This window comes from Uranotaenia lowii, unplaced genomic scaffold (genome assembly GCF_029784155.1).
Source record: "Uranotaenia lowii strain MFRU-FL unplaced genomic scaffold, ASM2978415v1 HiC_scaffold_257, whole genome shotgun sequence".
In the NCBI taxonomy this organism is placed as follows: Eukaryota; Metazoa; Arthropoda; class Insecta; order Diptera; family Culicidae; genus Uranotaenia; species Uranotaenia lowii.
The window spans coordinates 1-16,380 of NW_026598154.1; the positions used below are offsets into that span (position 1 = coordinate 1).

Consider the following 16,380-nt stretch of genomic DNA (forward strand, 5'->3'; position numbering starts at 1 on the left):
CTCACAGCGAGGTAAAATCTACCTGAATCGAGGTTGGAAAAAAGGTACAATTCACCGAGAAAAAAGGTGAATCCAAAAAAGGTAAATCTTACCTCGTAGCGAGGTGAAGTTCACCTGAATTGAGCTCGATAAAAAAAGTATAATTTACCTAGAAAAAAAGGTAAATCCAAATAAGGTAAAACTTACCTCGTAGCGAGGTGAAATTGACCTGGATTGAGCTAAACAAAACTGTACAATTCATCTCGAACAAAAGTAACTATTTGCCGAATCCGTTAATTGAGGTTAAGCTGTTTTGTCGTTCAGAAGGGAAGTTATGTTTCGTGCCAATATGAGAAAATCGGAACAGAATGGTAAGTTTTTTCTTAGATATCATTTAGTTGTGCTGGTTCTCGTCATAATACTATGCTTTTGTTTCAGATCGGCCCAGCTTCGAGGTATATTTCACTTCATCCTCCAGATATCTTTCCGGAAAAGCCGGATCTGTCTGGATTAGTCGCCATTAGGGCGCGGAGAAACGTGAAGTTGAATTGCCACGAGTCTGGCGAAAAGGATTTACTTTATTTAAAGGATTTAAAGGATTTTTTTAAACACGGTGATACATTACAAAAATAAATATAATGAATAGTTTTCATTTTTATTTAAGAAACCAACCAAACCAAATAGCATTTACTTTTTAAATCAGTGAACGGGAAAACGGTATTATTTACTATTTTGCTAGGTGAATGGGAGAATGGTAAAATTTACCTTTTTGCCAGGTGAATTGAAAAAAGGTAATATTTACCTTTTTGCTAGGTGAATGAAAAAAAGGTAAAATTTACCTCGAAAGAGGGGTGGAAAAAATTCACCTCGCAAAAAGGTAAATTTTACCTTTTTATTATTTTCCGTGATCGTCGTTTCTTTTCCTAACTGGTTGTTTCGAATGTAAGGATTGTTTCAATGTAGAGTTTTTCGTCAAGAGCCAGCTAGTTTACGAGAAATTTGCGATTGAAAAAGATGCACATCAACTCCACATCGTAGTTAAAAATAGAAAATTTACAAAAAGTCACCGTAAACATCCACAATTGTCGCAACCGTATCTCTTTTGCAGTTATTGGATAGATTACAAGTAAATTTAACATTCTGCATTAAAAGTTTGAAAAAATAGTTCACAGTATTGTTTTAATTGCCACCGTCCCCACTTACCCCGGTGTACCTTAACGAATTATCCACTCCCCATTAAGCATGTTGCATACCCATCGGGCGAATTAGGCAGCGACATACCACGGCAGATTTTCTAGCAACGTTGAAAACGCCAAAATGTATACCATCGATTCAAGCTGTGCTTTAAAATTGATAATTCGATGATGTTGAAAGAAATAACATGCATGGATTGCAGCAGGAGAATCTTATAGATTGTCTAATCTCTTTAGATTTATAAATATGATTACAACCAAAATGCGAGCTTTAATAATCAAGAGTTTTCCCTTTAACAACGAATTAACGCTCAGTGTTGTACATTCCATGGAGTCATCAAATTTAGAGGAATTGATTCAAAGGTGTAACAAAAACAAGAGCACATTGTTCGGATCATAAAAATTCAAAACACCGTCGATTTAATTTTTTATAATTATTTTTATTCTTGTATATATAATATATTTTAAATTTTCATATACTTAAAGACATACTTTCTGTTGTATTTTTCCACCATAATTTTCATTCCCTTCTTCTCCTACTTTGCTTTGTGAAAGATAGAGTGTCTGTGTGTCTGTTGCATTTTTTAATGTAGGTATTGTGTGTATTTTGATTATTCCAGAGTGTTACACTTGCCATTGATTATTCGCTAATCCATAAAACACATGAACTTTGCTTGTCTGCTGTGTGCTTTTGGTTGTTTTGGCTTTATTATTCAGCTTTGTTTTTTTTTCGTTTGTTTGATGTTTTTAACTCCAGGTTAAGTTTTCTGTTGGTTTTGACTTTCCGGAAAGCTGTGAACATATCGAAATTGCATTGCTGTTAGGAAGATAAAATTTTCGCTGTAATTTTTTGGCACCAATTGGCACTGCGCTCACATACACACAGTACGTGTTGTTTTGTATGGCGAAATAAATTTTAATTGGAAGAATAAAATAATAAAAACTCTTTATAAATTTAATACAATCGTTAACGTGAGAGGAGGGGGCGTTCGTTGGCCAACCCGGATGTGGGGGCAAAGGCCAGAACTTAGAAAATGTCCACTTTTCAGCAGGGGTTCCTCGCTAAATAACCTTAACAAAATTTATTAACACTACACAGTATTGGTTTTAGAATCTAGATTAAAGACAAAAACCGAAACCAACAACATCCCCTACTCCAATGTAAAATCAATGAAGTAATTGGGGGCAGTTTTGCCGCGGTTCCGTATGTGGTTTTGTGTTTGACTTTGGTATGGTCTACCTTTCAGATCGGCTCTTTCCGTTTGTGACTGTACAGTTTGAACTTCGAAACAAAGTATCAAAATTTGGTTTTTTTAAACTAAGCGCGTCTGTTTTAGTTTTTCTTTGGATTGCTAGCTTTTCGGGGGGTTTCAAAATTGATTTGTACAAAGTAAAGAATAATAAGTCATATATGGGATTACGGAGGGAAGAGGAAGGAACTTAAACGTAAAACTGTACAAATTCCTAAACGGCTAACGTAAGAGAGTTTGTGTTGGCAAAAGAACGTTAACATGTACATCACGAACACCGAGTATGGGTGCTGATGAAGGAAGAAAAAAGAGCGCTGAGGGCAGTTCGTTGTCTTGGAAACCTGCGCTGCTTGTTCGTTTGTTTGTTATGTATAGTAATGGGGAACTAACAGAGAAAAGGAAAATTTTCCTTTGAGCAAAATCTTCTTTCGTACGAGAAAAATAAGGCATAGCTTGCGTGCGAGAATTTTTTTTGGCTGTTTTTTCCATTCCGTAACGTTTTCTAATAGGGGTGCAGTTTCGTCTTCCTCGAAAAGCACGTGGCGACACCACGTGGTGAGTACTGGAAGCGCAACGGAAAAACAACAGCGAAACGCTTGATGAAAATGTTAAGCGTTTGTTTCGCTTCCGGTTTATACTGTGGTTCGTTAGCATTCGTCACGTGTCGGAGTTGCTGTGCGTGAACATGTGCTTGTTCGGTTCGAAAGTTCGTTATTTTCTCTTTCCTTGAATTCTCTTGATTTTTTGTTTGTTTAATTTGTAGATTATTGTCTGGTAACAAGTTTTGCCGACTATTCGCATAGAAATGCAGCGAACGGTTTTCCTCCAGGTTAATTTGTCTAAATTATTTTGCTTAGTTACGACTTCTCTCAGTTTTAGTTTAGTTAAGATGCATTTTTTTTCAAAAACCCTTTACGATTTCCAATATGCCCAAGATTCAGCTTCTATGCCAAAACTTCGTTTTCAGCTTTTTTTTTCCTCTCTTTTCGTTTACTGGAATGGTTATCTGTTTTTAAGTTTTCTGCTGATTTTTGTTTGCTTCTTTGAGTGTTTTACTTTAATGCTTTAAATTTATGTTAATTCGTAGAAATATTTAACAGTATTTTCATTCATTAAATATAAGTTTTTTTTTCTGCGCACTTTTCATTCAATATTTTTTTAATGCATTATGCTTTTTCTTAAGTCGAATTCAATAACTAAATAATGCTCAATAATAATATTCGGTAGTTAATAATAAAAATAGCAAGTCAAGTTAATGTTAATTGAAAAGACACTTGTTTTACGTCCACAAAACGGCTGAAAACAACTCACGGGAGCAATCCCGCGGTAGACCAGCCGCCAGGGATCAATACGTTTTTCTTTGTTTTTGTTTCTTTTGTTTTTTACTAAATCAACAGTTTTCGTTGTTGCTATTCCTTGTTTTTTCTTTTAGTTATTCCTTTGTTGCAATGTTGTAAAAAACGATTACAATATAACTCGATGTATTACTTATCTCACCATCTTCATTTACATTTATATATTTAGTATGCTTTCTCTTCGTCAAAAAAAAAACAATATTTTACCTTAACTTCAATCTGCATCTTATCGTACTCTCTCGAGCAGTACTTCTTACAAATGTATAATACAGCTTAATGTTATACTATACAGTAGTTAAGTTTAGAGCTTTTGTGTTGTTCGTTTTTCTTCGTTATTATTTACTTTTTCATTTAAGCCTAAGTGTGTTGTTGATTTTGTTTGCATATATGCGCAGATATTTACAGAAACAAACATCTTCGTCGTTTGGCGTAGTATTTTTTTTTTATCAGAGAAGAGAAATATGTATTTTGTTGTAGTTTTCACACGGTTCTGAGTAGCTTACTTGATGCTTGTCCTCCCCAGAAAATCAGAACGTTTGTCGAGAAATTTTGCTTTGAATGATGTTAACGCCTTCCGGAAAACCGAAGTGTTGAAACCTTTTTAAAGTCGAAGATTTTCGCGTGAACGTGACACACCGGACCAATGCCAAAATTTCTAGTTTTTCCGATTTCGGGTAGGACATTAAACTTTGTCGAGAGTCATGTTTACTTGGTAAGTTCCATTAGTTTTTATTCTTCTCATTGTTGAGTTTGTTATCGAAAGAGTATTACAATTTAGGAAGAAAGCGTTTAGGGGGGAGAGGAAGATTTTAGATTTGCGTTATCAAAAAACGTGAAATTGGTTTGGTTTGGTTATCATTATACATAGTAAGTTGTTTTGTATTCTTTGATTTTTTGTTGTTGGAAGGTTAAATTTATTATTTATTGTATTGTCTTGTTAACACCGTGTGGTCCAAAATGCGTATATATTTTCTCTGTTCATTTTTTGTAGTTTACTAAAATATAGTTTTGTCAAATGGAAAAAAATAATAAGAAAGATATTAAAATAAACAATGAAAACAAAATTGCTAAACCCAGCCTTTTTTTGAGTGTGTGTGTGAAAATTCTCGAGTTTGATTCTTTTGTTTTTTAACTTGCGTGTAAAACGCCTTTTGCTTTGGTATAATTTTATTCATTATTGGCAACATAATTCACGTGTGAGTATTCTACAGGTATGCGCGAGAACATTGCAACAATGTCCTTGAGCAGGGGTTCCTTACACTAGGGGCACTTAACGAGTACTATAGAAAAATAAGTATAATCTGATAATTCCGTAACAGATTAAATCCTATAATTAGTATAGAACTAGACACAAATTAATATTAGCGAAAGGGAATGAGATTCGAGTTACATTATTAAGAGTTGTTTTTGTGTGTTCTTTAATGTTTTTTTTTTCATTTGAAATTGGTACAAGGTTCTCGATCCAAGTTAATTTAGCTAAATGCATAAATTGTATTTCAAGTTTTTGTTTCTTACCAAGAGTCAGTTGGCTTTGAAAAAACAAAATTTGACCATCAATATAACTGGGATTAATTCACTGACAAATTGTGTGTGAGTGGTATAATTTCGATTTTAAGTACGATTATTCGTTGATTTAGTTTTTCTCGTTTTGTTAGCATTCAGCCGAAAAACAATAAAAAAAAATGTTAACCAATTATTAACACCAACTGTTGTTTATCAATTTGTCTACAGTGTATTTGTTTCAGTGCACTCCGCCGATTCCGCCGCCATAGCTCATGAAGCTGGTGTTAAGATAGCTATCGACCAGGAGGCGTCGATCGAAGTACGAAACGGGTGGTAGGGCTGTGGGCTGGAACGGTGACACTAGATTGGGCGGCGTTAGTGCCCCACCAGCACCAGCACCCATCCTCATCATCGATGGCGGTGGTGGAGGAGGCGGTGGGGGCGGAGGTGGTGGCCCAACCGGATAGCCTACGAGGCCACCCATAACCGGTCCAGCGGCTACTGCTGCTGGTCGCCGACCACGACGTCCAGGTCTGCTCGGAGGCTGCTGCTGATGCTGATGGTGCTGGGATGGATGGTGATGGAAGCCGCCGATGGAAGCACCAGCAGGGGACGGAACCTCCCGTCCCTGGTCCTCGTCTTATTTACCGTCCCTGTAGGGTTTGCAGTACGAGTAGCGGTGGTTCATGTGCTGGCTGTAGGAGCCGGAGTGGGAGAACCGCTTCAGGCACTTGCAGCACTGGAAAGGCTTCTCGCCGCTGTGCAACCGCTTGTGCTCGGTCAGATGGTGCTTGTGCTTGAACGCCTTCGGACAATCGACGCATTTGTACGGGCGCTGGCCTGTGGGACGAGAGAATAAAATCGCTGATTAGCAATTTGTCTAATTATGTCAACACAAAACAAGTACAACTGGATAAAATTGTGGGAATTTTTGAACCAAAAAGTTTAGAGTGTAAACGTCAATCGCAGAATTTCGTCACAATCTGTCAAGTGGTTATAGATTGAGAAAAAACCAGGCTAGGTGGAAATCGTCTGGCTTGTCTAGCAGACAATGAAGCGCTTCATGTCTCCAGGGTAAGGCTGGTGGCACTGTGTTTTGGCCGGATCTACCATTAACTAGCCAAAACAACGCCCTGAAGAAAAATTCTGGCAGATGATTGAGTGCATGGCTCCGGAAATAGAAAAAGGTTTTCTAAAACGATCAGGTTTTGAAGAAATATCGGATAAAAATGCATAAGCAAAATGGCGATAGGATTTAATTAACCATGGGATTCGAGGATCAATTTTAATCGAGTTTTCTGTATCTAGTTTTTTTTTCTACAAGATTTCAGACAAGCAGTCAAGCGTAAAGTTCAGAAGCAATGTAATAATTTTTTTCGAGAAAAAAACCTATAGAGATAGAGCGAACCTAATCTTTCATTCACGTTATTCCATTCAATGAATGGAATCACAAATATTCAAACGATGAGTTGTTTCTTGTTTTTTTTTTCTCTAACGACGATCAAGTAAAATGACTTGTTAACTTCTTCATTCGGCGTTGTATTAAAAAAAAAATGACGTCCAGCTGAGCTGAGAAATGGCGTATGTTCTAAGCGAATAACTAGCGAAGCGAATAAGTTTTAATGGACAAGAAAAATTTCAATTATTTTTTCAAATGATTGATTGTCTTGAAACTTGTTTTTAAAATTTTTATTCTCAACTAGAAACTCAACAAGGATCTTTCTGTCAGAATTGACTGACTTCATTGAATTAAATTGTTGCTACACTAATGACGATGCAAAACGTAACAAGTGACAAGCCGGTGCCAGGTCAGCGCTTATCAGTTACCAGGCTGAGGTCGCGTTCTAGTTTTTGCCATAAGTACTTAGTAGAACACCGTACTTAAGGCCGTTTCTCTCTGATGCGGTAATGCGTTTCAATAAACAACACTAAATCAATCTCGATCGAGAGTTGACGTAAAAATGTAAACCTACCTGAATGTTCGTATTTGTGCCTCTGCAGGGAGCTGTGCTTGGAGAAGGACTTGTCGCACTGGTCGCACACGTACTGACCCTCGGCATCCGGTAGCTCCTTGCTGTTGTTAGCGGTCGAGTAGAGCAGCCGCTTCGGGACGCTCAGCATCGACTGCATCTGCAGCAGCTTCTGGTCGTCGTAGGGCGATTGACCGCCGCCTCCGCGTTGGTGCAACTTGACAGCGGCTTCGTAGTGTTCCAGCTCCCGCCAGGCTCGCTGCTTTTCAGAGCTTGGGCTGAGGCTGTCGGCGCGTGCCGATGGACCCCGGCCAATGTCCGGAGAGAATTGCTGCAGGATGCGATCCATGCCAACAAAGCTCGTTGGGACTGTAGGGGGCAGTTGCGGTGGGAAGCTAGGCATGGCTGGAGGTTGTCGGACTTGTTGCTGCTGTGGTTGGAGTCTGGGGGCTTCGTTGGGAGAAGGCGTTTGGCGGATCAGCATCTCGGTCGAGAACTGGGTGTACGGATAGACTCCCTTGTAGGGGGATGAACTGCGGGATGACTTTACGCTTAGGTTCATAGCTTCGTCCAGCAAAGCTGCGGTTTCCGGCTGGGAGAGAGGTGCGACACCGTACCGAGGGGAGCTTGAAGGAGTGGAGTCGGTTTTCTTTAACGAGAGATCTAGCGGTTGTTCCGTGGTGCCCTCGGTTGGCTGAGATGATTCACTGGGGAACATTTGGGTGTGGGTCATAGCTTCCGGAGTTATTTGAGCACGCTGAATAGAGGAGAAATTTCCCATTTTTCGTTCCCGGGATCGATTGTTCTGGAACCAAACCTGAACAACCCGTGCTTCCATTCCGACTCGCTTGGCAATCAGTTGGAACTCCTCCCGGTTGGGTTTGTTGTTCAGGGCGTAATACTTTTTCAGCTCGTTCTGCTGTTCCTCGGATATGGCTGTGCGAACTCGAACCTTCCCGTTGCTTCGTTCCGTGGTCATTTTGTGGTTATCGAAATCGCCGTCATCTTCGCTGCTGCTATTGAGTGGAAGGTAGGTGTTGGCGGCTGCAGCGGCGGCAGCAGCTGCTGCCATCTGCTTTTGGATAGCTAGCGCTTGACAGAGGACTTGCTCGTGTTGAGCCAATTCCACCTGGTGGTTGAAGGTTGCGTTGCAGTGCTGACACTGGAGTATTGGAGTTTTTCGGCCGGTTTCCTTCTCTGTGTCGTCTTGATCTTTGAGTTCGGTTTTGATGTGATGCATCACCGGGGAAGGTGCGGCAACAGGACTTGGACTGCGAGCGTCCGTGTCGATGTTAAGTTCCGGAGAAGCGGTTTCAGGACGCTCTACCTTGATGGTTTCAGTCGTTTTCGGAGTCGGTGATCGCTGGGTTGCTAGTTGGTCTCCAACAGAAATGCGGTGTGCAACATCCAGGATCTTTTGCTTCATATCGTCGAGAATGTTGTTGAAACTGCTTCTGTCGGGAGTTTGCTGTCGTTGCTGTTCGATTCTTGCCGGTGAGGGTTGCGAGTAATGCCGATCGATAGGTGAGATTTCATTCTCTTCATCATCATCCACCTTGATTTGTTTCTTAGCGGATTCTTCGTTGGGAATATCTTGATCATCGTCGTCGTCTTCGTCGTCAACGTCCATCACCAGCTTGGGTTCTTCCTCTTCGTTGCCGTCGTCAGCGACGTCTTCGATCATGTCTTCTACATCGGAATCAGGCACAGGGGATTTGGAGCTGTGATGCCGTTGACCGATGAGATCTGCTGTGAACTGTTGTTGGGTTTTCAGGAGCAGGGATTCCATAGATTCCGGAGTGCTGCCATTGGCGGCACCTGCTGCTGACAGTTCTAGGAGACGCTGTATACTGTAAGGGTTGAAGGCGGGGTTGCCGGAATTGAGCGCCGCCATAGGGTAGAATGGGTTGTGGAAGGAGGCCAAGAAAGCGGCGTTCATGGCTTCGTAGTTCGGTGGATATTTCGGGAGCATCGGCAGGAATGGGTTGGCATTTGGAGGCTGGTCGCTCACTGCATTGCTGCTACCGATGCCGGCACCCGTTGGACTTCCTCCGGGAAGCATTCCGGATGCCATCCTCCGATGGCTGCTTTTGTCTGATGATGACTTGGGACTTCCGCTGTTGTTGTTATTGTTATTCGTAACAGACGCGCTGTTGTTATTCAGCTTCAGTCCCATGCTGATGCATTTCTTCGAGGTCATGTGGCTGGAGTAGGAACCGGAGTGGGAAAATCGTTTGCCGCAGTTGTTGCACCCGAAAGGCTTCTCGCCCGAGTGGATGCGCACGTGCTCCTTTAGGTGATGCTTGAACTTAAACGCCTTATCACAGTCGGTGCATTTGAACTTCCGCAGCAGCGTCGATTCGTCGTGGGAGATCATGTGGCGCTGCAGCCGGTACACGTTCGCGAACTGCTTGTGGCAAACTTTACAAATCTAGAAGAAAAAACGGAGAAAACGATGTCAAGGTTAGAGGGACGTTTAGAGATTTTTTAAAAGTTTTATTTAAAGTCAAACATTTGCACTCGTTAAATTGGTAGACAAAGTCGAAAAAAAAACGCTGTGTTATTTAGAGGTGTACTCTCGAAAGATCGTTTTTCTGTTTTTTTTTCATTAAAAATCGCTTCAGTTTCACGGCTCACAATTTTTATTGAAAGTGGCCGGCCCCATCAGCCCCGCCGATAGGAGGGACGCGACGGCGACGGCGACAGCGTCCCAAATTCGGAGCGCACACTTCTCTTCCAAACTGATTGATCGATTTATGATGGGAATTTTATTTGTATAGTAACGCACAGCATGGTCCATGAAGCATTTTTTCAATCACGCGTGAAACGCGTCGGCCAACGACGAAATTGGTTGCGCGCCGGGTGAATCTCTGGCCGCACCGGACACCAACACACCAACGTGGGCCAGCCCCTGGTATAGCTACATATATTGGGTTAATGCTGATGCCTCGCCGCCATTCGAACAGGGAGTGATCGAATGGATCGTCCGTGCGTTGTGGAAAAGGAAAAAGTCATAAAATTCAAATAATAAAAAAGAGTTCATGAGCAAAAAAAAGGAACCTTATTTTTACAAATATCGGTAACGTAAATGAACACGCGAGTCAGCCATCGGGGCGCAACGCAGCAAGCCGTTGTGCAGCAGCACTAGTAATTTCCGTTTGCAATCAAAACAGTTTTTTGTTTTTACACGTTCAATTTTTATGGTGTAAATTTTCAAACAAGCGGCAATGATGCTTTTAACGACGGACGACGGATTTCTGATCTGCTGCCTTCGCCGGAGCCAAATGGAAAACTCTTTCTGTTCCAAAATGACGAAATCGATGCTGCTGAGGTGAACATTTGAGTGCAACAAAGTTTTCTCGAAAAAGGGTTTAGGAAGCTGCTGCTGCTGCTCCTTGAAACGTTCCATCCTGGGACCCGTCGCGAAACAAAGCAGATGCAGCAAATTTTTCTCCATCGTTTTTCAAACGGGAAGACGAATCATCGAGAGCCAGACACGGCCGTCAAGCACTTGTAAGGTAGGGGATGAGATTGTTAAAAATAAATATCTATCAGACATGGAAGGAACAGAGGAAAAAAACTTCCAACCACACCTTTCCTTCCAATACCACCGGTGGAAGTTAATGGCGGACGACGATATGGTGTCCTCCTATCGGTTTCCCCGATAGTGCTTCATATTTGTCTAGAGTGGGTTAGTCAACCGGAAAGCTACGTTATGAAAGCAGGTTATATCCATATTTTATCACGTGTTTTGATGGGATGGGTTAGGTTAATTAGTCTCTCGAGAGATCCAAAGAGCTGGCTTTGATGTGCTCGGTGAAGGTTGTAGGTGGGGATTTTTTGCTAATTTGTCATCGACGACGAGTACCCACGGGCCAGGAGTATAAAACGACTATGTCGACCTGAGTCGAATATAACAGATTTGTTGTACTGAAATTAAGTAGCCTTTAAATGAACGTTACCAAGGACAGCCTAAAGTGAACTTGACTTGTAAAAAGATCCGAAGCTGAGCAAATCTGTTGATTTTGATTTAAACATTTACTGTTTTAGCATTAACAATTGACTTGAAAATAACTTTTGTTTATTATACATATTTTTTCTTGCTAATTGCAGTTTTTTTTTCCTAAATTTTACTTTCAGAGCTTGACGGAAAAGTAAGCATCTTCGAGGTCCTTCCACATATCAAAACACCTTGATAGAATGTCAGAAAGTTGAAAATTAGAGAACTCAGAAAGTATGAGAAGTAGAAAGTTAAAAAATCAGAATGTCTGAGAGTCATAAAATAAACTAGTCATAAATTCTAACAATTCAAATCAGAAAATCGGGAAATCAATAAATCAGAAAGTTCAAAAGTCAGTAAGTTTGAAAGTAAAACAAAACAAAGACAGAAAATCAGGAACTCAGAAAGTCAGATATTTAGTCAGATATTCAGAGTGTCCAGAATCAAAATTCCGAAAGTTCGCAACAACAAAGTTAAGGCCCCCGCACAATAGCACGTCGGACGTCGCGTCGCCTCAGCTGTCAACGCCGAGACGTTTAGTTCTAAAACGCTGACGCGACGCAGGCGACAATTTTGGGATCACAATACAGCGTCAAGAATCATAGCAACCAAAACGTTTGTTTTGATTTGTTGCTTTCGATCAGCAATGTAAAGTATTTTTTAAGGCAGAGATGGACTTCGTTTAATCATCTCCCAGCGGATTAGAAGCCAACTCATCAACTTCACAACTGCGGAATTGGCACCTCCCAGCCTAGGATCCTGCCAGTAGTGCCAGTTAGTCAATCCTCCAACCGGAAGTAGATCGACAGGCTGCACAGGGTAATTTCAAAATGCATATGATAGAGGAGCAATGCGTTTGATTGCCTCCCAGCAGAGAAGGATTCAATTAATTGCAACAAGTGTCGTTGGTCCGTTGGTCGTCATAGAAAGTCAGGACTTCAGCAAGACAGAAAGACAGTGATTCAGAAAATTACAAAGTTCGAACTTCAGTAATACAGAAAGTTATGAAATCAAGATGTCAAAGAGGCAAACTTGAGAAAAATTTTAAAGTCAATAAGTGAGTCACAGAATCAAGGATTCAGGAAGTCCGTGAACCGAAATTGATCACCACGTCGAGCAAAATGCCGCTGATGTAATCTTCCGGTAAGTTTAAACATTTTTTTTGCTTTTAAATTCCAGTTTTGAAGTTCCAATTATTTAAGGTTACTTAAAAATTATCTATCAGGTAATATTGGTTCAAAATTTCAGTCACTATACTTTTGTTTAATGTTCAAACCAAGACGAGTCCCAAATTGATCCCATCTTCTCGGATTGATTTCCATAAGAGAAAAATCGAAATCACTAGGCACTTGAAGACGAGGCAACAGCAATTTGCTTACCACGACTATATTTAGACAGCTTCCTCCACGAGAGATTTTTCTCCGCACCGGAAAGCACCTGCATTAACCGCTTGATTCATTTTTTAACCTATCGCACATGGAGCGGCGGGAATGAAGCGACGCGCCAGACGCCGGCACCCCGACGCTACTGGTATCTTCGGGTATGAATGAGGGGAAGGCCGTTATAATTTTTAATGGAGAAGAGGTAATATTTTTTCAATATGCCACGGCCATAGCAGCAACGAGTGAGCAAGGGAAAATCAAAGGAAAAAAAAACACGTCTTTCGTTATTTTTCTCTAAAAATAAACACTGGGACGGGGTACCTTCACTTCGAACCGGGTGATCGCCTTTTCTGAATGCACCTTTCTTTCCTCGAGCAAAAGGTGCTTAAAGTCGACGCGCGAGGAACGGAAGGGTTCGCTTCGCCGCGAAAAGTTCATGGAAAACGCTGCTGGGTCTGAGTCTGGAACACAGGCAGGCAACGCATATGCGACTGTATATTTTACACCTTTTCCCCAAGACTTTTCTTAAACAAGCAGCTAATAATAAAGCAGAAAAAAGCAGCGAAGGCAGCAGGAAACAACAGAAGCGTCTGTATAAACCAAAACATGACAGGTGTAGCGCGTATGTTGTCCGCATATTGTAACGAATCGCTGCTGTTGAGCGATGCTGAATATTCTGTTCACATTTCGCCTACTAAGATTGTGCTCTCAGGCTGTGTAGTCTCCTTCTCAATGGTTTTTACGACTTTCCTTTCCAAAACTGATTTATGTGCTTCGTGCTCTTTTGCCCAATTCATTCACCTCAGCCAGTCAGTCAGTCAGACAGTCAGAGCAGATCGTGCAGAAGTTCGGTTTCGATCAACTAAACAGCAGTTGCTTGTGTCGAACCCTTTCAATAAAATGTTTGTCATAATAGTTGCCAATAAAAATAAGCATCACCATTTAGAGGACTAAGGGTTCCCGGAATTAGTCCCGTCGTCGTCACTAATTGATACGCCCGAGGGTAGGCCGCCGTCGTCGTGACAAACAATCCATGGGTTGACGTGGTCTCGCGATTTGGGGCCGACCGGTAGTAATATATTTTACCGCAAAATGATTTAAACGTTTTAGCGGCGGCCGGAGCACCCGGTGCCAATTATTTTCCACACTGTAGCCTAATTTTTCCCCACCACAAACTTCCTCTTGTGCGCTCCCTGGCGGCGATCTACCGCGTTGTCGGGTGTTGCTGTTTTTTCGCGGATTTCTACCGAAAATCCGAGGAAAGAAAAAAAGCGAAGAGCGAAAAAAACACCGGCGGAGTTCTCGGCTCTGCCATAAATAATACAATATTTTGTAAATAATCGTCGCACATAATCATAATTAAGTAAATATTAGGTGAATAAATTTGTTTTTGTTTCCCGCGGAACCTCCCCTTTCCTGGTTGGTCCACTCTCAGTTTGGATGGAGGATGCCATCGTTCAACCTGCTCGATTTTGAGTTTTGAAGAATAAGATTAGTTTGTACAGGGTGCGGCTGAAGAAAATGGGAAAATTCTTCAACATTTTTAATGGGTTTATTCCAACTAAAGACTTATTTCTGTTAATATGTAGTGTACGAATTTTTGCTTATTTTTAAATGTGATAGTTCAATTTGTAATCCTTTGTAGTTTTCGGCTTTTTGAATCCAAATTGATTAGCTAAAACACTTAGAAAAATTATTCGGGTTAAAGATATCCCTCGTTCAGTGGGATAACCGACGAAATACGAGAACCATAACCTTAAATTTATTTCAGTGTACAGAAATGAATGACACAATTACAATGGGCTTCGGAAGTATAGTCCAGACCGTTAGCATGCCTAAACAACTTTACCGGGATAGTACCGTGCGAGAGCCTGTCGTGCCTTACCCAGGTTGCCAGCACACAATACAACGCAAGTAGGATCCAGAAAAGTGTGGTTCCCCTCCTAGGATTGCAGTACGCAAAGCTACTCAACTGGAGCATCTTGTCGAAGAAGCACCGTTAGCAAAGACTACCGGCATCTTTATACGATGACAAGAAGGGTAATCATGAAAAATTGCTGATAACAATTTTACTGTACATTTTTTTTGTTCCATACACGACCTGCCTGTACAGTTACTTCCAAGGTCTTTTGATACACTAGGTTCTCCGACTTTCACAGTAAGTAGGCGAGAAGTGAGCGGGGCTCTCAATGAGTTTGTTCATTTTTTGCTCAGCTTTTCGGTGGTTTGTTGGTAAACAAACTTCATGAGTTCCGCATAGTTGCATAGCCTACATAGCCAAAATGGCTGAATCGGGAATTCGATATTCGGTAACACCTCCTGAATATATACACACCTTGGTTACTTCTAGAAGGATCAGTACTGTTAGCACAGGCTGGCACCATAATCAAACGATAACAAGAAGGAGATATTATCGCGCCAGCACTTAATTTTATTTCGGAAGTAGGGACTTCCGACTCCCGACAAAAAAAGTACTACATTAAACCATTAATTTGACATTTGAAGGAAGGAGTCATTCTGTTCCCTCTGTCGCCTGAAAACCACTTTGTGCGGATAATGCAAGGAGGGCGAGCACCAATCTGAGAGGTTATGTAGCTCGTAAAAGCCCTTTTCACAAAGGTAAATGACTAAAGGAGTTCGCTGAGATTTACGTCAATAATCCAAAAGAGTTCTAGGAAAAGGTTTACATACCGTAAATTTGTATTAGGAAAACCAATAAACAAAAGGCTCCGTAGTCTATTGGAAACCGCATATAATAGTAGTCGATGCCGTAGAACTGCGACCGAAGCTGGGTTTTACCATTTTTCGCGCGCACCCTGTATAGGGGTGCCAATTGGCGTCTCGATGAAAATTACGACGAATCAACACAATCCGGACCACACAGGAGGCATTACACTGACTTTTTTTTTATACGATTGTTTGCTGAAGGAATCCGGAACGTGAAAGTTGCCTTGTCGATGTCTATGAAAAATTTCAATTCCTTTTTTTGTGTGTTTTAATAACACCGGACTACTTGGATGGTATACAATCACGGTAGCACAAATGAAGCGTCCTACATTTTCTCGTTCGTTGGTCCGGCTTACGTGTGAGTCAAAATAAATCAACACCGCGACCCGGTTCGTGGCACACCTGCCCTAATTGACAACGATCAGCCAACCCACCACAGTCACTGGCTGCTGTCTCGGCTCGATTCGGAATGAAAAATCACCGAAAGGTGTTTCGCCAATGTACTTGTGGGTGGAGATGAAAAACATGCGTTCAAAACGGTCGGTATCGTGAAAGCGCGGACACCATCAAACGGGAACCGGGTTATTTGAACCAAATTACTTTATAAAAAAAATTACATTCGGTTGAATTGGGAACAGGACCTTAAAGTGACTACTTTTTCACGTCCAAAGTCTTATGAGACGAAAACGAAAGGTCGAAAAAATATGAATGGATTCACAGCCGCTCACAAACAATAGACTCGAGCGTGGAAAATGTGGAAGGTAGCGGAAAATGGGGAGCTGTAAACAAAGTCCCCCCGGTATGATTTACGACCGTTGGTTGCTTTCGAAAAAACCGAGAGTGCGGCACCTGGCTGGCAGTCTGATGGTAGCGTGGCACAAAAAATAAACAACTCAGCAGCCGTAGCCGCGTGGTTTCCTGCGTATAGGGCTCATTACAACATTTTTCTCGGGTAATCAATTTTTCATCGAAGTCGGCAATGGTCGCCGTCGACCGGTGGTTGCTTGGATGGATGTTGTTT

The 16,380-nt window shown here is 41.4% G+C and overlaps 1 protein-coding gene across 1 annotated transcript in view; it reads right to left on the reverse strand.

The window, feature by feature from the left end:
• Positions 1-1,591: 1,591 nt before the first annotated feature.
• The window catches only part of LOC129759736 (zinc finger protein 1), a 44,833-nt gene continuing 30,044 nt past the window's right edge, over positions 1,592-16,380 (reverse strand). Inside the window, exons 4-5 of the mRNA XM_055757255.1 lie at positions 7,254-9,681; positions 1,592-6,120 (exon numbers count right to left, since the gene is read on the reverse strand). Coding sequence (XP_055613230.1) covers positions 5,921-6,120; positions 7,254-9,681 — 2,628 coding nt within the window. The 3' untranslated portion in view covers positions 1,592-5,920. The remainder of the gene's footprint in view (positions 6,121-7,253; positions 9,682-16,380) is intronic.